Source organism: Dermacentor variabilis, chromosome 5 (assembly GCF_050947875.1).
Source record: "Dermacentor variabilis isolate Ectoservices chromosome 5, ASM5094787v1, whole genome shotgun sequence".
Taxonomy (NCBI): Eukaryota; Metazoa; Arthropoda; class Arachnida; order Ixodida; family Ixodidae; genus Dermacentor; species Dermacentor variabilis.
In genome coordinates this window covers 103,944,917-103,969,573 of record NC_134572.1, presented here as the reverse complement: position 1 = coordinate 103,969,573, position 24,657 = coordinate 103,944,917, and the positions used below count along the sequence as shown (strand labels likewise).

Sequence of the window (24,657 nt, the reverse complement as noted above, 5' to 3'; positions counted from 1 at the left end):
GACTTGCGCGTGCACTACCGCTTGCAGTGCCGGCGCCCCATGGGCCTACCGAAGCGCCGAAAGACGGGGACACCGCCGCACGCGGCCGGCGCAGGCTGTACTTGGCGGTGGCGGCTACGTACTTCGGCACAGTTTCCACGGGGCTTACTTGCGCCTACTCTTCGCCTGCGCTGCCGGACATGCGACGCACCATGCACATCAGCGACGACTTTGCGGCGTGGTTCGGGGCCCTCGTGTTGGCCGGAGGCCTCGTCGCCGGAGTGATCTCGGGTAAGCATGAGCGACGGGGAGACCAGTTGGCAGTAAAGGTTGCGTAACGTGTACGTTATACTCGAGAAAGAAAACCCAGCTATACTTCGTTTGTTAAAATTTACTGTTACCTTTCACAGCGGAGCTGTTAGTGCGACTAGAAGTGCTCACAAACGTCGCGTGCCTGTTTTCGCGGCTTTGAGGAACTTTAGACTTCAGGATAGGTGGCAGATTACCACCAAGCAAATTTTGAAGTCTGTGGCTTAATCTTGGGCTAAATCAATATTGCTCAACCTACGCTATTCGTCTATTTAGATGCATTATTAGAAACGCTTACGAGTTTCCCCGCTGTCCTGAGAGGAAAAATGACGGTAACAATTTTCACATTTAAAGAAAAGTTGTGGCTAAAGGTACGTCCGACCAGCGAAGGTGCGACGAGCCCCCCTACTTTCTTTACGGACTCGTTAAACAGATCCAGTAACTGTTAATGGAAGTATATGCGACGTGACGCACTCTTTCGTTGCGTTTCACGCTGTGATGCGTCGCTCATAAACATGAGAAACAGTCAGATACACGCTTCTCTTTCCGTCAGCGTTGATGCTGTGTCTGTTGTGGTGGAGCGCGACCGCATGCAGCGAGTGCCACCGGCGCAGATTCGCGTGCTCATTCCTGCTGCAGCAACTGTCGCATCCGCTTCCGTAGTGTTGGTGCGGGCTTTCACAGCAAAATGCATTCCATTCAGTGCCTCTCGACACGGTATTGTGACGACGTGCGCTTCTCGCAAGTGAACCTACGATACAATTGCACTCCTGTATACCCCTCCGCTTGAGTGACTGCATGGTGCAAATGCGTCCTCGTTGCAACTGTTGTATGTGTACTTCGCAGTTACGAACATGGTGAAGTCAAAAGTGCAATCCATAAAGTAACAGAGACGTTAACTAGCCGAAGCAAGAAAAGCGCAACTCTTCTCCGAGCCGTTAGCACCGCCGATCGCTTTTCAAGTCTCCTTCAGTTCTGTTCGCGAAAGGGCGCGAGCGACCCTTGTGGTACCGTGCGTTTTGTCACTCACGAGCAATTCCTTCTTGGCGTTTCTTCATGAGCGTGTGTTTAAACCACACCGCTTAAAATTAAATTCTTTGGTATTGCGTTCCAAAACTACGATTACGGTTGAAAACCTTTCGTGCACACTTATGTATTTACGCTGCTTCATCTATTTACCGTAGTGAATGATATAGGCCGGAGTTCTACACAAACATATTATGGAGAATTTATGTGCAGTGGCTCACTTCGATGGTAGGAAGTGTCAGCGTGGTTGAAGGTTGTGTCTGACACCAAATTAAAATGAACGAGAAGAAAGGGAGTTAAAGGGGGTTTATATTCATTCACCTCTTACGGAGGTGAATGAATATAAATACCTCGGTGTTACAATAACCAGTAACCTTAGTTGGAACTCGCACATCTCCCATCTTTGCGACTCGGCTTTTAAGAAGCTTTGCTACCTCAGGCATAAATTAAAACACGCTCCTTCTGAAACCCGTCTTATCGCCTACACCTCTCTTGTCCGTCCTAAGCTCGAGTATGCAGCTATTGTATGGGATCCCTATACTAAAACTAACATCGATGCGCTAGAAATTATACAACGTAAAGCAGTAAGGTTCATCTTCTCTAAATATCGCTCAAGTGATTCTCCAACTCAGTTAATGGCTGAACACAATATTCAGTCTTTGCAACTAAGAAGAAAAATTCACAGGCTTAAATTTCTCTTCTTGCTGAGTAACAATAAACTATCTCTTTCTCCCGAACCTTACATAACACCCCTTACTGCCCGCCGAACTAGACATCGCCACGCTGCATCATTAACGCCTTATAATGGTAGAACCAATGTCTTTATGTCTTCCTTTTTCCCTCGAACAGTAACGGAATGGAACAGCCTACCCTATAACAAACTTCTCAGCACTGACTCAATAGCGTCTATTACTATCTAATATTAGTGCTTGTTCTTACGAAATCTCGTTTCAATTTGTATTGTTGTGCAATATTTATTGATTTGCGCGTTGTAGTAATTTTGAATTATGCACTCCTCCTTTTTTTTTCTATTACATTTCCGGTGCTTTGAAATTGTGCTTGTGAAACAGCGTTTCAATTTGTATCTGCCACTCTCTATGCATTATTTATAGGTGCTTTACGCATTATGTAATTGTACTTTCTATTACATTTTTCCGGAGCCTTTTTTTTTTACTCCTTCGTCAATCTATTGTGTTTTCTTTTTGTATGTACCTTTCCCCTCCTGCCTGGGCCTTCTAAGGCCTGCAGTATTCCTAAATAAATAAATAAATAAATAAATAAATAAATAAATAAATAAACCGAGGGGCCCGTTATTTATTAATCATAGGGTAAGAAGCCAACAAACAAAGACACCAAGGACAACAGAGTGGAACTAACTTGTACTTACAAATTGAATTAAAGAAATGATAACTTAATGGAAATGAAAGCGGATGAAAAAACAACTTGCCGCAGGTGGGGAACGATCCCGCGTCTTCGAATTACGCGTGCGATGCTCTACCAATTGCGCTGCGCTACCGCGGCGCCGTTCTCCCATCTGCTTGAAGTGGATTTACATAAGCCACACTTGTACGTGATGGCTTCTTCCGGTGCCATTCTGGAGTCTGATTCGGGTGGACATGAGGTGCACATGTGTGCCGGTTCGAAACACTTGTAGCAATGGACAACTGCTGGCCGATATGGGCGAAACTGTAGAGGACAGCCGTAGCAAAGAATGTGCTCAGGATGCTTTGTAGGATCCCGAAGGGTGACCAGGCATGTGCGCTCTTGGCCCATGTAATGGGCACTAGCCACCTGATTCGAGGAGCAAATTAGGTCCTTCACCAAGCTCTCTTGGTTTTCACGAAGGTCCACACCGGCCACAACAAAGCGCCGATAGTTCGAAGCAGATGTCGATAAGCTTACACAGGCACTAAGGATGTTTCAAAGGTGGCCACAGCCTGCAACGTCCGTTTACACTCCACGCCGAAGAGAGAGCGCACCTAGATACAGTGCTCGTGGCTCTGTGGATGGCAAAGCCTTGAAAGTTCTTTGTCTTGAGGCAGGAATTCAGGGCATGTTTGAGCGTCCGGTTAGAAAACGACGTAACGTCAAATCAAGTCAGGGGCTTGATGGCCGCTTTGTAGAGAGGCTCCGACGCACGTTAACGAGGGGAACGCTTCTAGAGCGCTAATACATCCCCGCGTGGACGTCGGGGCAACGCCAACTAGATTTCAAGGGAGCCATCAGCGGCGACACTGCCGAGCACAGTTGGAGAATCGCTGGAGCGCACGAAGCTAACGCACCTTGACCCCGGGACCGAGCGCCGCTGCTGGCAGTCCGACCTAATTCCCACCTCTGATTCTCAGAGGGGCCAGGGCTCCCCCTTAGGCCTTGAGCCGGGCTGTTCACCACTCGAGGAGGTGCCAGGAAGTGTCTCGATGCCGCACAATGTAGAGAGTCGAGATTACGGGGGTATAACCCCCCAAAATGGAAAAGAGCTTCATGAAACGCTGGCCATGCGCTGGCTGCGCTCCGCGTTGCCTTGGCTTGGCTTCAAACATTAACAATTACTTAAAAGCGGTATATCGTTATTTCATGTTCTTCCCCAGTGTTTCGAGAGAACTCAACATCCCACCAAGCTTACATTTGGTAGAGAAATGCGGAAGCTTATTGTCTTGTGCGCGAAGTTCTAAGTGTGTGGGTTCATTGCTGCGATTGCAATAAATTACGCATACAACTAGCCTGTGGCGTTGTAAGTGTGTGTTGCGAATGGCGCGGAGTTCAACCGGCAGCCCTAAGGAACCATAAATGCCATTACGATCAAATATATGAAAATGGAGGGAAAAGGGAAGCACGAGAGGGACATTATGCACAGTGTTTTCACTAAGCAAAATGTGCTGGAAAGCGGTATAAGAGGGCAAGGTTCAAACGCGCGAGTCTTATCCTGGCAACGCTTTAAAATATGTAGCTTAATTACAGCGAAGTGAAATTCTTACTGGCCCTGATCTAAAGAAAGAGCTTCCCTTTAAATTGGCCTAGATTCGGCAAGGCCGTATAAGCCAGCTGTTATTTCTAAAGCTAAAGCTTTACTAGCCCAGCCGAGCCGAGTTTCGCCGTCGCCACCAATTTGACCTTCGTTTGACCGCAGCTGCACTGCAGCCTTGGCAACGCATCACGTGACTCCCCGCGCCGTGCTCCGCCGCCGCCGGCTTGGCGCATGGGCTCTCGGCAGCCTAGTCGCCGCGCGCCTGCTGGCTAAGAGGAGCACCGCGCTCGCCTAGTCAGTGCGAGCATGGTGCTAGCTTGGCCATGGATAAGAGTGAGGCCGGGCCATCTTTGAGCGTTGCGCGGCAGCGGGAGGCTTTGAGCCGTCGTCGCCAAGCCGCGTCTGACCACCCCACGTATATAGCCCGGCGAGATCCTTCCCTGGGGCTGCTTCACCGATGAGTCCTCGTAGCCATCAAGGCAAACAATGCGACGCAACAATAAATGGCATGCTAGTACAACGACTGATAATGTCTCTCTATCCGCGTGTGTCTAACGATGTGTGAAAACTCAAGCCTAATCACAGTCATGTCTAGCCACCATCCTACGCACAGCCGTCATACCTGGCTTGACGATGATTGTATACCTAAGTGTAATTATCACAGCTAAATCAAAGGTTAACCAAGTGAAACCAAGGCAACCAGGCTAGACCAAGCTTTCGTTTTGCATATTCAGGGTTAGCAGAGCTAAGCCGCAGCCAAGATTTTTCTCTTTCGTATAAAGTGAACGGCAGTTTTATTGAAAGAACCTTAAAATACGATTTCGCGCTTATTGCTGCTTTGTTCTTGCTTAAATTTCGCAAAAGTGAGTATGTTTCATTCTCCTCACCCATACTTTAGGACACCTGCTGAGCATGGCAGGACGCAGGGGAACGATGTTGATGTCGGCCGCGTGGTTCGCTGCTGGCTGGTTGATCATCGCCTTCGCGAATTCCACAACACTGCTGTTCGTGGGCCGCTTTTTGACGGGTGGTGGAATGTCCGTCGCCTCGGCTGCGTCCACGGTGTTCGTAGCCGAAGTGACGCCCGCCAACCTGCGGGGGGTGCTAAACACTGGCTGCAACTTTGTCGAAACGGTGGGCATCCTGATCGCCTACACCATGGGCAAGTGGCTCAACTACAAGTGGCTCGCCGCCGCCTGCCTCGTCCCAGCAGTCATCAACGGCGCGACTTTCCTGTTCTACGTCCGGGAGTCACCAATGTGGCTCCTGCAAAAGGGACGGCGGAAGGAGGCCATGGAAGCCTTGCGGTTCTACCGGGGACCACGGATTGAAGACGAATTCGCCGCCCTGGAAACCTGCACCGTCGATGTCACCACGAAGCTGACCTTCGGAGACTTGAAGGAGCCGTACGTGTACAAGTCGTTCCTGTGCTCCCTCCTGACCCTGCTCATGCAACAGGGGTCGGCGATCAGCGTTCTCATCTTCTTCGCACAAGACATATTGCAGGAGGCCGACGTGTCCATTGCTGCCGACGACTGTACGATCGTGGTAGGTGGCATCCTGTCGGTCGCCTTCTTGGTGGCCACGGTGCTCGCCGACAAGGCAGGCCGCAAGTGGCTCTTCATCGTCTCTACCGCCTCGTCAGCGATCAGCCTGGCAGTGCTGGGTGTGTGCTTCTACATGAAGCAAACGAAAAACCAACATTTCCATGACAACTATGGCTGGCTTCCGCTGGCCTCCATGTCGGTGTACTTCGCCGGATACTCGCTGGGGCTCGGTCCCTTGCCGTTCGTATACGTCGGCGAACTCCTCCCTCTGAAAACGAAGGGTGTCGCGACTGCTGTGTGCATTGTTCTCTACTACTGCTTTGGCTTTCTAGTCACGAAGACGTACACCGACCTGTCACGCTTGATGGGTACTGCCGCTACGTACTGGTTGTACGCCAGCTTTCTGGCAGTGACATTTGTGCTATTTGTGATATATGTGCCCGAAACTAAAGCAAAAACCCTGGACGAAATAGAAAGATACTTCGGCAAGAAATTGCCGTCCCCACAGCTGAGCAACGTCAACGAAGTGGTAACGTCTCATCTTTAAAATCATAGACGCGAAGAAAGCACTTCATGTAGCCATATTGAGCCTCATCTTCCTCTCATTCTTGGCTCTGAAAACCATCTCCTCGAGAACTGCGGTACAGCATGCTTTTTCTTTAGAAGTGAGGTCCAAAACAGAATGTCTTAATTATTCGCCTTCGCTCAAGTGTACCGACAGTGCAAACATGTCAGGAGTATTTTAACTAGCAGGAGCTTAGAACCAATGGTGGGGGTCTGCGAAGGTTGTGGGATCGTTCCCCACTTGCGGCAAGTTTTTTCATCCACTTTCATTTCCATTAATTTATCGTTTTTTTATTTCATTTATTATTCACAAGTAATTTCCCCCATGTTGTCCTTGGTTTCAGTGTTTGTTGGCTTCTTACGCCTAATAAAAATCGGGCTCCTCGGTTAACCCCCTTTCTTCTCGTTTATTACATAACGAGGGTCTCGAATCCGGCAAGATTGAGTCCTTCAGGTAGCATGTGTGGGTTTATTGACCAGTTGCCTTCACCCAAAAAGATCACGTTCTCGTGACACCTGTGGCAGAAAGGACGTTCCACGTCCGCCGCCAAAGTCTGTGAGTGGTGGCGCTGGCTAACACTCCCAGGGTTCTACTAGGAAACATAAATAACCGAGAAAGTGGACGGGGAAACGGCGCCGCGGTAGCTCAATTGGTAGAGCATCGCACGCGAAATGCGAAGGTTGTGGGATTGTTCCCCACCTGCGGCAAGTTGTTTTTTCATTCACTTTCAATTGCATTAATTTATCATTTCTTTATTTCATTTATTAAGCACAAGTAATTTCCCCTATGGTGTCCTTGGTGTCAGTGTTTGTTGGCTTCTTATGATATGACTAATAAAAATCGGGCCCCTCAGTTAACCCCCTTTCTTCTAGTCGAAAACCGCAAGCGGTCACACACAACAAAGGCCACACAAAATTGGTTGCGCACAAACTCCCTCTGAAAATTGGCCGTCGCTTTAGTGAAATGTTCCAAGTTCGAGGGATCGGGGCCACTAGGACGGTTAGCATTTCTTTCCGCCTCGCTGTCCTGGCAGGTAGCACGCTTTCGGGACCACCACATCGGCAGAGCGGAAGGAAAGAGGATACGCAAAAGCTTGGAACGCCGACAAAGAGAGGGCGGTGCGAAAGCAGGCATGGCCGACACGGGTCAAAGTGTAGTATCTGTTCTTATCAGCTTAATATCTTATACAGGTTGTGCTTGGACCTAAGAGAGTAAACTTATTCTTGCAAGTTGGCGGAGCGCTCAATACCTGTTTCACCTCTGCCGCGGGTCGGCGCGGTATTTCACTATCTTCGGAATCGGACCACGTACTGGGAGAAATTCTCGATCTATACACGGCTCGAAAGACGCATGCAATTTTTTTCCGGAACCTAGCCACATAGAGCTTTGCTATAATAACTTCATCCCTCACGAAGTGTTGCAACACTAAACTTTTATGTTTTCTCACATCAGGCTTGCACAAACCATCTTAAATAATTCTGCTTAATTGTTCCCATAACAGCAAAGGTTTGCAGTGTTCTTAGTTTAAAAATTTTCTTTTGACCTCCGTTTCTCTTTTGACTTTTTAATATAGGCGGTCGCCACCACACTCTCCGTTGTCGTCATATCGCCCAACATTTCCCTGTTCTTGCCTTCTGTGTTCCGGCGTTATGTCTCTATTGGAATTATAGCGATGCGGACAGAGCATCGTCACAAATGGATGTTTTCTTCTTTTTTTATTGGAATTGCACGTGAGCGAGCGATAGCATACTATCGCTCGCTCGCTTGCAATTGCTGTAGAGACACAGCGTAAGTCTGCTTTCGAAAAGACCCGGCGTGCGTACTGAAAAAAAAAAATCGATGTGGCATTTTTATACGGCATGTTGATGAGCCCACTCGCGACATTGTTGAACCTCTTCATATTGAGAATGCATACGTAATCGCGGGCGAGTCAGCCAATTAACCCACTAACAATACATAATTTGCCTTATCACGTTCATTTGTATGTGGCTACTGGTGTTCCCGTGTGCCATGGTAATTTCAGTTTTAGTTTGGGTTGTTCCATTTCGTTCTTCTTTTTCCCGTGTTTTGCACTATGTATAACCATCACGTGTTTCCAATAAACCTGTACTTGATAGACAGTGCTTGCGTCGCCTATACATTAACTTGCCTGCGTCTTTTTTCGAACCCTTCAACAAGAATGACCGAGCACTCAGTAGACCACAAGGTGTGTGTGTGTGTATGTGTGTGTGTGTGTGTGTGTATGTGTGTGTATGTGTGTATGTGTGTGTATGTGTGTGTATGTGTGTGTATGTGTGTATGTGTGTGTATGTGTGTGTATGTGTATGTATGTGTATGTGTGTGTATGTGTATGTGTGTGTATGTGTATGTGTGTGTATGTGTATGTATGTATGTATGTATGTATGTATGTATGTATGTATGTGTGTGTGTGTGTGTGTATGTGTATGTGTGTGTGTATGTATGTATGTATGTATGTATGTATGTATGTATGTATGTATGTATGTGTGTGTGTATGTATGTATGTATGTATGTATGTGAAACAGTAATTTTTCCTGGCTTTTCTTTTTTTTAGCTAGGTATATATGTAGCACGTAGCGTCTCTAAATTGAGGGTATTCAGACGCTGAAACAGTGGCACTTACTAAACGAGCGCGCTTGATGAACGCTCAAATAAACCCAATTAGGCTTGGGCACTTGAATATCTTTCAGAAGATATCAGTAGGACACGCTTCCTTAATTATTTTGATCAGTACCAATATATAGATGTGTGAATGTTAGCAAAAAGCAAATTGCCACAGTGAGCTAATTGGTCAAACACAGCAGAGTTTCTGCGCGAGAATAACGAATGGACACATTGAAAAACAGACTGAATCCCAGTTTGAATCGCAGAATGAATGGGTAGGCTGAATCAGCCCCGTCAACGTACGGTGCCGATTACGTTAACCAAACAGAGACGTACACAAATGCGAGACTGCGTGAACACCAATAGAAGTGTGGTTTGATGGAAGCGCCCGGACATTTCACCATGCACAGCACTAGCTGCAAGTTCGAACCTATATTTTTACAGGGCGGCGATACTACATATACCAAGCAGCCAAAGAAAAATAAAAGTTATCGGAGCTGATAACATTAAGATGGCCCCTCACGACACGGGTGTCACTGCACTGTTCATAGCTTTCAGCAAAAGAAAAACTAGGCTTATCGGTGACAATGGGTCGCGTCGATAGGCCTGGAAGGATATCTGCCACCTGCATCCGAAGTACACTGCATATGTATTCTTGTTTGTTTTTTTCTGGAAAATAAGTTTGCGCTCGGTGTCGTGCGTGTGTTTACTCGCTTCAGTCGGTCCGTTCGTTATTCTTGCACAGAAACTCTAGCAGTTTGAATTTTATTGGTGATTAGAATTCCACATCAACTAAACGATAATTTTAGCGAGATACCTCATTATCTGTTTTTTGTACGATCCATCCTATGTCTTCATGCAAGGTTCGATGCGCTTAGTTCACGCATTTATTAAGTGTCATTTCTCGTATGTGGCAGCTATGCTAAATTGGAATAGGGGGGAGAAAATTAAATTGAAAGCATTAATCAGAAAAGCCGCCAAGGGTGCGCTTGGTCTGCCTATGACTACGTCAAACGATATGTTGTTATACGACTGGTCTGCATAATACTTTAGATGAAATTGCCGAGGCTCAGCGTACTGCACAGAGGGAGCAGTTGCTAGGTGCACCAGCGGGTAGGTATATTTTAGAGTCAATTGAAGAATCGGTGGCTGTGTCGCACGATAGGGCGCCCCTACACGAGTTGAACGTGAACCTTAGGGCAAATATCATGGTTCGTCCGTTTCCGCGGAATGTGCACCCCGTGCACAATGTAGGGAGGCGGGTCGCGAGAGCTAGGGCTTTGTTGCGAGAGGCAAAGGATCAGGAGGAGGAGTCTGAATTTGTTGACGCCGCATGGATTAATAGTAAAAATGCTTATTCGGTGGTGGTGGTAGATGGCAAATGGAGCGTTAGAAATGCCGCTTCCATTTATACCAAAGATCCGGGGGTTGCCGAACAGGTGGCTATCGCTCTAGCACAAATTGATTCAAGAAGAGTTTTGTTGTTTAGTGACTCGCGATCTACGATTAAAGCCTTCTTGAGAGGACTTGTTGCGGAACCGGCTAACAGACTACTGCAAGGTAGGGATATCACTTCGCATACAGTTACTTGGTTCCCGGCGCATATGGGGACAGTGGAGGGAGCCCCGCGTAACCTCATCGAGGTGGCGCACAGGAAGGCACGAGGATTAGTGTGCCGTGTACTTCTTGAAGGGGCCGGATCTCCCGCTCCTGAGTAAAGGGACCAACGGTTAACCTACAACGAAATCACCAAGCACTATTACCTAGGGCGCAGGGCATTCCCCCTGCCACATTCTAAATTAAATAGGCCACATGCGGTTACAATAAGGCTTCTGCAGACACGAACGCACCCTAACCCGGTCATCATGAATAAAATTAATCCGGACTGCGGGGTTTCAGTCTATTGTAGTAATTGTGGGGGTTTGCTCGATTTAGAACACATGCTTTGGCGCTGCTTGGCGTTGGCCGGTGATGGTTCTCGAGGTGAACAGTGGTGGCAGCGGATGCTGCACAGGGAAGTGCTGGCGGACCAACTCAGGGCTGTCCAGAGGGCCCGTGTGACGGCAGAGGGGATCGGCCTCTCTGTACCGACGTGGGAGCGGCCCGCATCAGTCCCAGACTGATCCTTCAGGACCTAAATAAAGTTATTCATACCATACCATACCGAAAATTACGACATAAATGTGCACACATACCGGAAGCAAAGTGCGAGCTCGTATCCAAGTGAAGCAGGAAACAGACACTTGCGTAAATAATGTACTAAAGATAAAGGACATATCAGTAAATATTTTTATTTGCTACAAATACGTTGCAAGGAGGGCAGAAGAAAGGCTGTGCTGGCAGCATGAAGGATCCCGACCTCCTCGTTTACACGAGGGACAAATAGCAGTGGCCACAATATAACGGGAGTAATGATGCATACTCAATCAAAATAAAACATGGGAAAACACAAACTATAGAACGTAGTACGTGCGTTAACAAAATTGTTCAGGTTTGGAAATGACAAATGTGTTTCTTGCCTCTTTGAGGGTAACAGCATAATCAAAGCCCTTTGCCAGTGAAAAATGGCTTAGAATTGCCGGAAGAACGCTGCTGAGCATTCGTTCTCCGTAGTTTGTACGGCAGCTATTTAAATGTCATTGTTCCATGGTTCATGTTTTATGCAGCATTCATTGGTAAGTTCGTTTGTAAATCTGTTATACTGTTTAGTGCGTTCTCGTGTTCTCATTAAAACCCTTACACTGGTGGAAAAGTCTATAATACAGTATACTGGATACGAACAACGTTATGCCTTTTTCAATAAATTAGTGATATGATAATAGTGCTGAGCGTTGAAAACAATAGGAAGTATTCCTTTTTGCAAGATTGTCAGTTTAGTCATGTTTTCTTTTAAAGTCGCTGGTCTTACAACCGTTTCGTAATTCATCAAAGAGCAGCTCGCCGCATTATTCAGTACTAAACTACACGACTGTAAAAGATATGATTTGTGACAGAGCCTGAGCCCAGTAATTCTAGATTGTCTTCTAATTAAATAATTGACGTTTTCACTCATGTTCTCTGTAAAATAGATAGGCAAAGTTTTAAACCATTTTATCACTTATGTTGCAATATTACTTATTGGTACCGGGGTTAGAATACACTGAGTGTTTTCTAAATGAAACAGCACAACTTTAGTTTTAGCGACATTAATGTTCAAGCTATTGTGTAGTGTCTAGCAACTTAATTTAGCTATGTTGCATGGGCCCGACGCACTCACTTGTAGGGCCAGCGAAGAATAATGGGGTACCATCTGCATAAACTATGTATTTAGTTGCTTCATTAATGCGAGCAATTTCATTTACACATTAATAGATAAAGGTTCCGATTACGCTTCCTTACCGGACACTGAATGTGATTCTTTGGCAAAGAGCACTGCCCTGAGAGAGAGAGAGAGAGAGAGATAGCAAAGAGAGGAAAGGCAGGGAGGTCAACCAGACGAGCGTCCGGTTTGCTACCCTACACTGGGGGAAGGGAAAGGGGGAACAGAAAGAGGAAAGCGGGATAGAGGGAACACTGTCTGTGCACGTAGCAAAGTGCTTGGAAATCAGTCAAGTCAAAGCAAGTGCTCCGTCGATACGTTCATAGCTGGTGATGCACGTTGAAGGTACCAGTGAAGACCAAGGATCCGGTGGGCGTCAGCAGTACGTTGCAGTGCATGGCAGTATATTTTTAAGCTAAACCCCAGCCGTTCTGACTTCAGTGCGAATATAATGATGCGGGTGAGCACTGCTCTGCGGTTATCAGAAATTGCGGGCGCTGCTGTAGACGATATTTGATTAATCGATAAGCTTTACCCGAATTCCAGAACGATCAAGCTATCTTAGAAGGATGCTTTGATTAGTTCTCTCAAAAGCCTTTGAGAAGTCCCAGAAAAGTGCGAACGTCATATTTTTAGATTCGAAGTTTCGCAATATATATTCCTTTTGTTCAAGAAGCGCTAGCTCGGTGAACCCATTCTGCAGAATCTGTATGTGATGAGTTTCGAATTTTGTACCATCGTGGGAAAAGGACCATCTTTTTAAAATACAAATTTCAATACATTTAGACAATGTCAAATGGGATAGAGAGTGCATAGCATTTCGATATATTATGTTTGCGCCCCTTAAGCGCAACATTAACCATCGCAATCTGCATGTTGTGGAGAAAAAATCCGGAAGACAAGCTTATATTAAATATATGTGTTACGGATAGTGCAAGGTCAATAATTATGAGTTTTATAGGCTAAATTTTTGTGTCAAACGCGTCAACTGTTTCACTTTATTGGGTATCATAAATTGTGTGATAACTTCGCTTTCCCAGGCTGTTTCTAAATATATCGTCACGTGGTAGTGACTTCCGAACACAGTAGCAAAACCGTAAATGGCGAAACTAAATCTTTATTGGGTGAACTTGTGCCCTCAAAAGCAAGTTACACTTAAAGCACAACGATAGCGGCGAACACAGTCAGCGATCGTCGAAAATCAGATCAGCGGGTCAAGCGCATCGGCTTTTATGCATCAGTCGTCGAACGTTCCAGAGTAATCGCTGGGACCCGCGTGTCTTCCGCAATGTTCTACACTATTCGCGTCGCGCATATATGCAATCAGATCACACAAGGCTCGGTGACAGACAGCGGATGGAACATTCCATCGATAACATTCCAGAAACTTCTGATACATGCAGGCGCGTCCTGAGCTGTGCACTAACCTTTGTTAGGCGGTGAAACGTGGTCGCCCGATAAAGATTAACAATTACACGTGTAATATAGAGCACGTGTAAGTGCGATTACACGTGTAATATAGCGCACGTGTCAATATAGTGTGATTGTTTCACGCCCCCCCCATCCATAATAATAATAATAATATTTGGGGTTTTACGTGCCAAAACCACTTTCTGATTGTGAGGCACGCCGTAGTGGAGGACTCCGGAAATTTTGACCACCTGGGGTTCTTTAACGTGCACCTAAATCTAAGCACACGGGCGTTTTCGCATTTCGCCTCCATCGAAATGCGGCCGCCGTGGCCGGGATTCGATCCCGCGACCTCGTGCTCAGCAGCCCCCCCCCCCAATCCATAAACATTTTCTCTGAGTAATTCTCCGACGATTTTTCAACAGACGCGAAAAAAATCATAAAATTGATTAGCTACTGGAGCCTCAGTAATTTCCGTCTTTTATAGGTTTTGTTTTTGATACAGGTTGGCCGCTAACTATAGGCTTTAGTGTTTTCCATAAATTCTGGTTGAACATTCGGTAGGGGTCAAAGAGACCATACGATACCTCCTCTTAGCCACTCGTAGTTGTCACAAAATTTGGATAACTTTTGAAAGTTTGAAGCGCTTCAGGTGATCAACTCTGCATGGATAATTTATATATACTTGATCTCGCTTTTGAACCAATTGGAATGAGGTCCTTTCGCATCTATGACTTACGACATTTTTATGATAAATAATTATTTTGGTGGGGAGACAATATGAGTAAACACATACAAACATTTCTAAAGATGCGCCTTATGCTACATCAGAATTTTCTACAAGCACTAAATTCTAGCCTAAGGTTACTACGCAGCCCTTACATTTAGTTAATGCTCCGATATCAAATTGTGTCTGTCGCAATTGTTTTCGCGAACTGACAGCATCATTAACAGATACAAGCACATCAATTTTGTGTTGCTGTCAACAAGCATATTTAGTAAATATATGTCGGCACCAAGAATTAAGCTAAAGCATTTTTATGCACAAATGTAAGAGTTATCTTAAAGTGAAGAAGAGGCCACGCGATGTATGTCACACGCTAGCAAGCACAAAGCACTAAATTGCCGAACTTCACGGAAAGAACTTTATTTGAAGAAGTAATACCACAGAATTTCGGAGATGTATGCACAGTGCATTGAATTCGAAACATTGACACTCTGCCTCCTTTTTCTTCCATGCCCTTTCAGGCAAAAGAATTTTTTTGTCAGAACAGTGTAAACATATTAAGACGCAAACTACGTTTCTGTAAACATCACAACATAGAAACGTGTGCTGCCTAAGCTAAAGAGCATGTTTGTTCCTTTCAGGTCAAAGGTTAAAATAAACGCGGTTACAGCATCAGCAATTATGGCTCCTTAAGGAAATACTACGGTTTAAGGAATGCACTTGTTCCCTAACAAACAAAATAAATGAGCGGCACAAAGGATCATAATCTTATAGGTATTTTGTCGCGGTTTGCCATGCTACGAATGATAACGGATAATGACCCTCTCCTTTCCCGCACGAAATTTTTTTCAGTTAGCATGCCATGGGAAAGGATAATTATTGTTAGCGGCCCATTTCTCGGCAAGGCGTAGCAAGTTTCTCCTTAATTTCGTCAAGCTTTCAGTTATGCAGATATGCGAGTAATCATTTCGCAGTGCTTTGCGCTTCTGTAGCCATCTATTACAAGTAGATTACTTGGGAAATCGCACAATACTTCCTGCACTTTTGCGATCCTAGAATGAAAATTTGAACAATACTGATGTCATTAAAAGTCAAATTTGAACTTGCATTCTTGGCAACGAAAATTTGCGTGAAAAGAAGACAACTCCCGCGGGAAGAAAAAACAAGGACACGCGCTATTATAATGTCAATTTGGCGACTTGACAGACTTCGCCTTATTATTTAACTTGTTGAGCAAATGTTCATTCTCAGTTCGCGGTATCCCATGCACCTACAGGTTAGCCTTCTTCTACGCCACTCAAGGTCGTTTACAGTTTCTTTCACATGTTCCATATTATTTGTCGCACAGGTCATCTCGAGTTCACAGACTTCTACAGGCCAGTAGTCTCGCCGCCATTTGTTGACTGAGTGCTACATCATATCTTTGAAACATTAATTGAATAGAAGACTTGATTTCTTCAACTTCAGCAGACCGGCTGGTTTAAATCCATAAATACTTCGTTTACCGCAAAACAACGGACACAAGAAAAGGCGGCAGGACAAGGTACGCCTTTTGTACGACTGGTTGATGGCTGTCTGCTATTCGCGCGATGCTTCTATTGTGGCCGAGAGGAAGTTTCGTTTCTACAAGCTAAACGAAGTATTTATGGATCCGCACCAACTAGCCCGCCAACACATTGTGCCGGCTGGTTTAAGCCTTCGCTTTATGGTGGATAAACGAGCAGGAAGCTTGAAATCCAAAACGTATTTGGACTTTCCTTTCGACACACGAAATGACACTCAACGCCGCATCCGACGCCCACTTTCACATTTCCCTCTTAGTCTTTCAGATCAATGGGAACAATTTCTAAGGTGGTAGCCGTACTCACGTTTGTCATACTTTAAGATGCGTCCATCAGTCGGCAGGAAGTCATCCCACGAATGGTACATAAGGTAAATAACACCTGGTAGCGAAGCTTTCATGGGAGCCCGCACGTTCACAACATCGCGGCTCACCAGCTATTCATAAGGCTTCTGGCGGAACAAAAAAGAATGTGTCGCCATATCTGTTAAAAACAGAAGTGACGTCATCTTTGTTGTCAAAGGCGCTAAATTTCTTTTCGTGGTCTGCCATTGGAGCTAGTTTTAAATGCCCCGCAATACGACTTGATGGGCGTTTCGTGCTTTTAGCGTACAAAGCGACGTCGAAATCGCACCCATGCACAAAACATCGTTTCTTTACAGGCCACAGAAAGCTTGGTCATCGGAAACCAAGCCCATCGACCAGCGCAGCCACACGAAAGCAGCTAAACAATTATCTGCTAACAACTTTTCACTGAACCCGTAGCACAACGATAAAACACACCTCGCAAACAGCGAGCCACCAGAATTCAGACAAATCTTGAGAAACAAAACAGCACGTGTGAAGGGAGGGGAGGGGAGGGGTGGCCTACTACCAGGTGAACTGTACGAGCGCGTTTTTCTGCAAACTTCACGAGGGGCGTGAACATCCCCTTTTACAGGGACCGCCAAAAAAGAGGTACTTATTGTTAATTATCAAGTAAATTAAAGTTGTCATATCCCTTCCTAGCGTACACGCCATTAATTATAAATGTTATCTTCATTGAAAAAGTCCTACCATGTCGTGCTTTAATTGACACTCTTTTTTTTCTTTCTCAATGTCTGTTCCCTTCTTGTCGGTGACAATTGGTTCTGTACCGCTTTTCGCCGGAAGCTTCACGACCTATTTGTATCGACCTTGGGTAACACATTAGCCAACGCGGCCATTGGTTCAGAATTGACATAGGACTCTCACAACACTCACAATGCCGGCGATACAGGAAAAAAAATTGAACATTTGAGCGAGGAAGCATGGCAGCGACACTAGTAGAAAACGTCACGTAAAGCAAGCGAAATTATCACAAAAATTCAAGGTAAATGTAAACTCGGTAGCCATGCTTCCATAGAAATACACTTGTACAAAAGGCGTGTTTCAATCATCGCCATCTTTCGTGTGTTGGAGGGGAACAATTTCTTCGAAGCAAAAAAAAAAAGAAAGAAAGTATGACGCCACGTCCGGAAGAGTAAGTTATGTTGTAATGTTATGCTCCCTGCGCAATTTTTTTAATTCCTTTGAAGTCCGGCATTTCGCCGCTACGCGAAGTGCGATTTCTCTTCTTTGAGCTGGCAGCTTGCCTCAACTTATGCACGGCCATGTCCTCGAAATCGATTTTGTATTTTGCTTAAAAATGCCAGCGAATAGGAAGGTGTTGAATGGCAGCACTAGAGGGACACTTATTTGCCTATCTGTCCAATATACATGAAAGAACAAAATAATTTTGCTTAAAAAAATGAAAAGTGGTATGGCCAACACTCAGTCACGAAATACCACTCTATCCCAAAACTATTAACAGAATAATTGAAGCACTTACAATTCTTCGCTGTACCATATATTCATATCAACAGTTATCAGAGAGGAGAGTCTTGCACCATGTCATTTAAAAGGCAGTTTAACGCACCAATTTTCTGCCTATAGTGTGCTCAAAACTTGTGTATAGGAAGAGTAAACAAACACTGCGCGATGTTTCTTCGTGTAGCGCTTCCCTTTTATCGACGCGGACGGACACATCACGTCAAATCAAGCAGCGCCCAGATGCACGATAACGAACAGTGGGCAGTCACGGCTTCGTTCACCCACAAAGGGCGTGCTCAAGTTCAGGCGAAAGTCGAGGTGAGGTGAGGTGAAGTACGTGCCCTGAGTCAGTGAAGTAACTTTATTTCGGTCGAGAGAAGACGCAGGGGAGACCCCGAGCCACCCGGCTAGTCCCACGTAGGGACCGCCAAGCCGAGCTTGACGGCCTGATCGCGGGCACTCTGGACGGCCACGGTTTGGTCGTTGAGTTCGGGTCTGCCCAAGAGCGCAGCCCACCTATCCTCGCTGAAGGAGGAGCCGATGGCTTCACACTCCCACTACACATGGTCCAATGTCGCCCTTAGTCCACAGGCAGGGCAGTCCGCACTGGGATATCTTTCAGGGTACATGGCATGAAAAACCGCGAGGTTAGGGTACGCACGGGCTTCTAAATGTCGAAGGGTAACCGCCCGCGCCCTGCATAAGGCGGGGTGCGGGAGGGGGAATACCCGTCTTGACAGATAGCAGTGCGTGGGGATTTCATTAAACGTAAGCAAAGGTTCCCCGCGGGGCTGGGGGACTGCTGAGGCAGCGCGGTCAGTGAGTCCTCGTGCGGCCTCGTGTGCGCCCTTGTTAGGGTTAGAGGGATAACCCTCAATCGACCCCAAGTAAGCGGGAAACCAAATGAGAGAATGCTGAGAGATACTTTTGGCGGTTTGGAGAATGCGGAGGGCCTGGGGCGAGGCCATACCGGTTTGGTATGCCTTAATAGAGACTTTTAGCGCGTCCGGTATTCCGGCAAGCGCGGGCGGTTTGCCGGTTTAGCGGGGGCGTAAACGTGAGCGGCCAGATTGGTGGCGCCGGCTGGTGGCGCAAAGCTCAACCACACAAACACAAAGCTAATTACTATATTCTGCTTAGCTGCTTGTGTAAATTTTCGACACTGCGTAATCGTGTTCACAATTACGCCGCTGCCAAAAATTTGCGCCACTAGCGAGGCAGGATACAGTGGGTTACTGAAGTTTTAGCACTGCGTTTGTCTGGTTGAACTCTACGCTACCAGGCGGCTGCACTGCTCTGGCCGCTCACGTTTACGCCCCCGCAAATCCGGCAATCCGCCCAAACCATTCTCGTTTACCGGAATAGCGGACAGGCTAGAAGTCTCTAATGGCTGCCTTGGAATCACTATATATTGCCTCTCTGCGACCATCGAGCACAGCCAGCGCGATTGCAACCTGTTCGGCTACCACGGGCCTCGAAGTGCGTACCGTAGCGCAAGTGAGCCTTGAATTGGAGTCTACGATGGAGACGGCGAATGCATCTTGTTGGACATGTGCCGCGGCATCCACGAAGCTTGCCTCAATGTGGTTATTGCGGACATGCTCGAGTAGAGCTGTACCCCTGGCCCGACGTCTGCCGACGTTGTTTGCGGGGTGCATATTGCGGGGAAGGGGCGCGATGTGCAGTTGAGACCTGATGTCGCTGGGAATCCGTACGGCGTCAGGGCACTGGTCGACAGGATTGAGGCCCATCTCGTCGAGTATCTTGCGGCCCGTCGGGGTGCCGGATAGCCTGAGCAGCTGTGAGTGCTCTTGTGCCTCGATAATCTCTTCGAGCGCGTTGTGGACTCAAAACTACAACAGGTTTTCGGTGTGGGCGCTTGCAGGCAAGCCGAGAGTAAGCTTAAAAACCTTTCTGATGAGTGAATTGAGCTTGTTCCTCTCTGCCTCATGCCAACTATGCATGGCCGCCGAGTATGAAAGGTGGCAGAGAACAAAAGCATGTATAATGCGGATGAGATTGTCTTCCTTGATCCCCCGGTGCCTGTTGGCGATCCTCCAAATGAGGCCGAGAGCACTCTCCGTCTTGGCGGTGATCTTTCTGAGTGCGGTTCCATAGGAATCGTTAGACTCGTTATACATCCCCAATATTCGGAGCGAGTCCACTCTAGGCACCGGAGACCCGTCACCAGTGAAAAGCTGTATTTCGCTTTGGGACGCCGGTTTCCAATCACGATGGCCGCCGCCTCTGGGTCTTTTCTTGTAGAGAAGCAGCTCAGATTTTTATGGAGAACATCTGAGCCCAGTGGGGCGGAGGAAGCGCTCGGTCGCATCGATGGCGCTCTGCATGGCGGCTTCAGCTTGGCCGTCGCTCCCGCCGACGCACCAGATGGTGATGTCATCTGTGTAGATGGTATGGTTGATTCCTTGAATATTCGCGAGCTCCTTAGAAAGCCCGATCATTGCGATGTTAAATAATGTTGGCGAGATGATTGAGCCCTGAGGCGTGCCGCGTGAACCGAGGGTGATTTCTTGCGAAAGGTATCCTTCGATCTTGAGCTTCGCAGTTCTCTGGATAAGGAAGGATCGGACATAGTCGTAGGCCCTCTTCCCGAGCCCGAGGCCGGCAATAGACTGGAGAATGAACTCGTGTGAGATATTGTCGAACGCCTTCTGCAGGTCTAATGCTAGGATGGGTTCTGGTATCTCCCGTGCTCCGGTCGATGATTTGATGCTTTATAAGCTTCATGGCGTCCTGTGTCGAGAGGCTGGCTCTGAAACCTATCATATTGTGGGTGTACATGTCATTGGCCTCGATGTGCACCTTGAGATGGTTGAGCAGGGCATGCTCTGCAACCTTACCAACACAGGACGCCAGGGAAATTGGTCTTAGATTCTCTATTCCTGGTGCTTTACCGGGTTTGGGGATGAGTACCGTGCAGGCCGCCTTCCACTGTGTGGGGTCCTGTCCACTGCGCCAGACTTCATTAATCCTTTCAGTGAGGAAGTCGATCGACTCATCATCGAGATTCCTCAGCATCCTGTTAGTGATGCCATCTGGACCAGGGGCAGATATGACGTTGAGTGAGAAGAGGACATCTCAGTTCTCGGCCGCGGTAAAGTCCTGGTCCAACTCCGGCACCGCACACCCCGAGTAGTCTGTGAACTGGGTAGGGGCAGAGCTATCCGCGACCGGCAGGTACTTGTCTATGAGCCCGTCGACAATCAACTCGTCCGGGGTAGAGTCCGTAGCGAGGTGAATGGCTCGCGCGAGGGATCGTCTCTGGCTGGATCTGGTGCTGCCCTCATCGAGAAGGTGTTTGAGCAGACCCCAGCTCTTGCCTGATCTAAGCTGACCCTCGACCGATTCGCAGAGCTCATCCCATTGTTGCTTAGAGAGGTTCTTTCAGTGCTGTTCGATCTCCCTGTTAACCTCCGAAACCTTCTTGCCGAGCCTCCTGTTATGCTTCTGCCCCTTCCACCTCGTGAGGAGGGCTTGCTTGGCTTCCAGCAGGTGCGCCAACGTGCTATCCATCTTGTCAACGTCGAGCTCAGTGACGACCTCCTTGGTTGCCGCCGCGGCGTCATCCCTTATCTCTTTGCAGCAACCTTCAAAATATGTCTCAGCCATCGGTGCGCGCTCGGCTCTGATCTTGCGGAAAACGTCCCAGTCGATCAGCTTGAATTTCCTCGTCTTATAGCGGGCAATCGGGAGGGAGACTTCGATGACGTAGTGGTCACTTCCGAGGTCTAGAGCCGTATTGACCCACTTGACCTCCCCTGCGTTCTTGACAAAAGAGAGGTCTGGGGTAGTGTCCCGGCATGCGGAGTTGCCTCTCCTAGTGGGGAAGTCCTTATCGGTGATAAGTGTCAGGTCCAGTTCCATAGCAGTCTACCACAGTTCGCGTCCCTTGGGCGTGTCATGGGTGCACCCCCACACCCTATGTGGGGCGTTGAAATCCCCGACGACGACAAGGGGGTGCCCACCAGCCAGGCTGACGGCCCTCTTGAGGAGAGAGTTCGCCCTCTCCCCGCGGTAGCTGGGGCTGCAGTATACGTTGCGGATAAAGAGGCTGTTTCTTCTGAGGCCCTTTCTGGGTGGGTTCATAAGGATTTCAGTCATGACGTACTCGATGCCATCACCCTCTGCGCCGAGGTCGCGAGAGAGGCAATTGTACCTTTTGTTGACAAGGGTAGCAACTCCCCTACCCCCTGAATGCGAGGATACTACCAGATAACCTGCGAGTTTTATAGGAGTACTAGTTGCAACTTCCTGAATAGCGATGATTTGGGGCTTAACCGTGAGAGTTCTCAAATATTGCTGCAGAAGCGGCTTCTTGTTGGGAAACCCTCCGCAGTTCCATTGCCAAATACTAAAGTTCTCGTCCGCACTATCCATGGCTAGGCTGAAAGGAGTCTTGAACGGCCCTGAGAATCGCGCCCTCCGTCGGTGGTGCTAGTACATGACGTCGTGCTGCGACCTGCGAAGGAGCGGGGCTGGGTTCTCTCCTGGCATCGACCTCCTCTAATTTGCTTATCCGTCCACTGAGTGCACCAAAGCCCATTTTAGGGTGCGATATAGCTTCCTGGATCTTTGCTAAGCTAGCCTGCATACTGGCGAAGGCATTCTTGAGTTCTGAGAGCAATTTTACAGTCTCGTTTTCCTCTCTGCTCTCTACCGCTCGACGCTTGGGCGCGCGCGCCGCGTGGGATGTCTCGGACGTACCCATGGCGACCGGGGCCAAAGCGGGTTGCGGCGAGGAGGGTGAAAGCGCGAGCTTCCGAATCTCCGCCACCTCCGCAGCTAGCCTGCGCATTTCTTGTTTAACCTGCGCGTTTTCTTTCCTCAACTGCTCGTTAACACGTCGCAACTCCTCGAGCTCGTGTGCGTGGTGCGAATCGCGAGGCGGGTCGTCACTTCTTGGACCCTCACGTCCCCCTCGAACCTTGTCGGCCCAGGAGAACGTGAACTTGCTTCTAAGGGTGGTGGGCACGCGGGAGCGGGACCTGGACCGCCTCTATGTGTCGCGCCCCAGCCTGGAGCTGGAGCGATGCCGAGAACCGGAGCGTCTCCGGGAACAGGCCCGTCCTCTGGACCCACGGCGGGAGCCGGAACGTGCCCTGGAGGCGGAGTGGCCCCTGGATACGGAACGGACTCTCGAGCTGTCCCTGGAACGGGAGCGTCATCTGCCCTGAGCACCCGGAGTGGACGAAGCCTGTACGAGTTCCGCAGTGTCCGAGCGCCGCTGAGGGGACGGTGACGCGGCACCGGCCATCCTGGCGCGCTCACTGCGACGACGACGCACGATGTATGGGATCTTGAATCTTTGAGCACAGTCCTTGTTAGCCGTGAGATGCTGGCCACCACGGAGTTTACACTTGGGGGTACACTGATGCTGCTCATCGGGACTAGGGGCACCACAGCCACGGCAAATAGCGTCACCTGGATTGGGACACACGTCGGCGCGATGACCGAGGCGGCCGCACGTATAGCACACGACGATTTGCTTGCGGTAGAGTGAGCACTGCATGAGTAACGGTCCATACCTGACAAATTTCGGTACACGATGCCCGTCGAACGCGACGATGACCGTGCCGGTTTGAGCTATTCTCTTCGCTGCTAAAGCGAGTGTATTATTGGCGTTGACAATCTTGGCACCGATGACGTCAGGGCCGTCTTAAAGAGGGATGTTGCTGATCACTCCCTTGGACGTGGAGTGCGGGGCCGTCTCGTAGGCATTGAGCTCATATACCTTGCCCGAGATGAGCACCTGCCTCATCCGGACGTAGCGGTTCGCATTCTCGCGCTTGGGAGTACTGGCAACCATAATATTTTGGTGTAGATTCGGGCATAGACTATCTTGGCATAGATGTTCCTGACTGATGCCAGCGGCGGCGAGTATTGCGTCAGCCACCGTAACAACGCCAATCTTGGAGATATTGAGTCCACCTAGGCGGCCTGATCCCAATCTTGATATCATCTCGAGGAAGTGAGGGCATTCGTCCCGCTCGTATCACTTTGGAGTTTAGCGCAGCACCGCCTTATTTGCCACGGCGCGCTCCCGGCTGGGGCGATAGCGCATTAGTGTCAGCCGTGCGCGTCTTGGCGCTAACTCTCCTGGCCTCCGCAGACTGCCAGCCTTGATCTTGGGTAACCTCTTCCGCGGAGATATCCTCCCCCGCCACTTGATGCTCCATCTTGAGTATGAAGCGTACCCCGCCTTCAAAGGGCCAGTACGCGGCGGGCAGATGGTTCACGAGGCGAAAATCTCGGTCTCAAAGCTCGGGCACGGGCAGGAGGCTCGTGGCCGAGGCGCGAGGCGCGTGGCCTCGGGGAGCAAAGCTTGGCAATCCTCCGTAGGCTTAGCTTGGTGGCCGCCGCCTTGCTGCTGTCAAAGCGTGTAAATATGTGAAAAATGAACTCGCAGCGCTGCGGATGGTCTCTCTGAATGCCGCTTTTCGACCTGCGTCGAATGATGCAGACGTTCTGGCGCTTCCAGGTTGCAGTCCTCAGGAAATACACGTTGAATCGGGAGTTCATGTGGAACAAGTCCGCTGAGTTGGCCCCCTTGCCTGGTACGCGCGCTGGCTTGAGCAAACACGCAAATAACACAACTATACGGACCAAATTGCCGTGTTCATGTGAGCAACGCCATTCTGCACGACACAAACGTTGTACAAGCTTGCACATGTGTGCTATTTCCGGCTGTACAACCGTTGCTCTGTTGGGGTAGTCAAGAAGAAATGTATACCTACATTGTAACATAAAGCCTATGTTTTCGTTTTTTAAGACGGTAAGATTACTGAACTGTTACTTTA

The 24,657-nt window shown here is 48.3% G+C and overlaps 1 protein-coding gene and 1 pseudogene across 2 annotated transcripts in view; both read left to right on the top strand.

The window, feature by feature from the left end:
• The window catches only part of LOC142583010 (facilitated trehalose transporter Tret1-like), a 53,875-nt gene that overhangs the window by 7,525 nt on the left and 21,693 nt on the right, over window positions 1–24,657 (top strand). The window contains exons 2-3 of one of the 2 annotated variants that reach the window (XM_075693237.1): window positions 28–270; window positions 5,178–8,512. In XM_075693237.1, coding sequence (XP_075549352.1) covers window positions 28–270; window positions 5,178–6,373 — 1,439 coding nt within the window. In that variant the 3' untranslated portion in view covers window positions 6,374–8,512. Of the gene's footprint in view, window positions 1–27; window positions 271–5,177; window positions 8,513–24,657 lie in introns of those variants that run through there. The other variant, XM_075693235.1, reaches the window with a different exon arrangement.
• Window positions 7,524–7,703, top strand: LOC142583841 (U2 spliceosomal RNA; annotated as a pseudogene).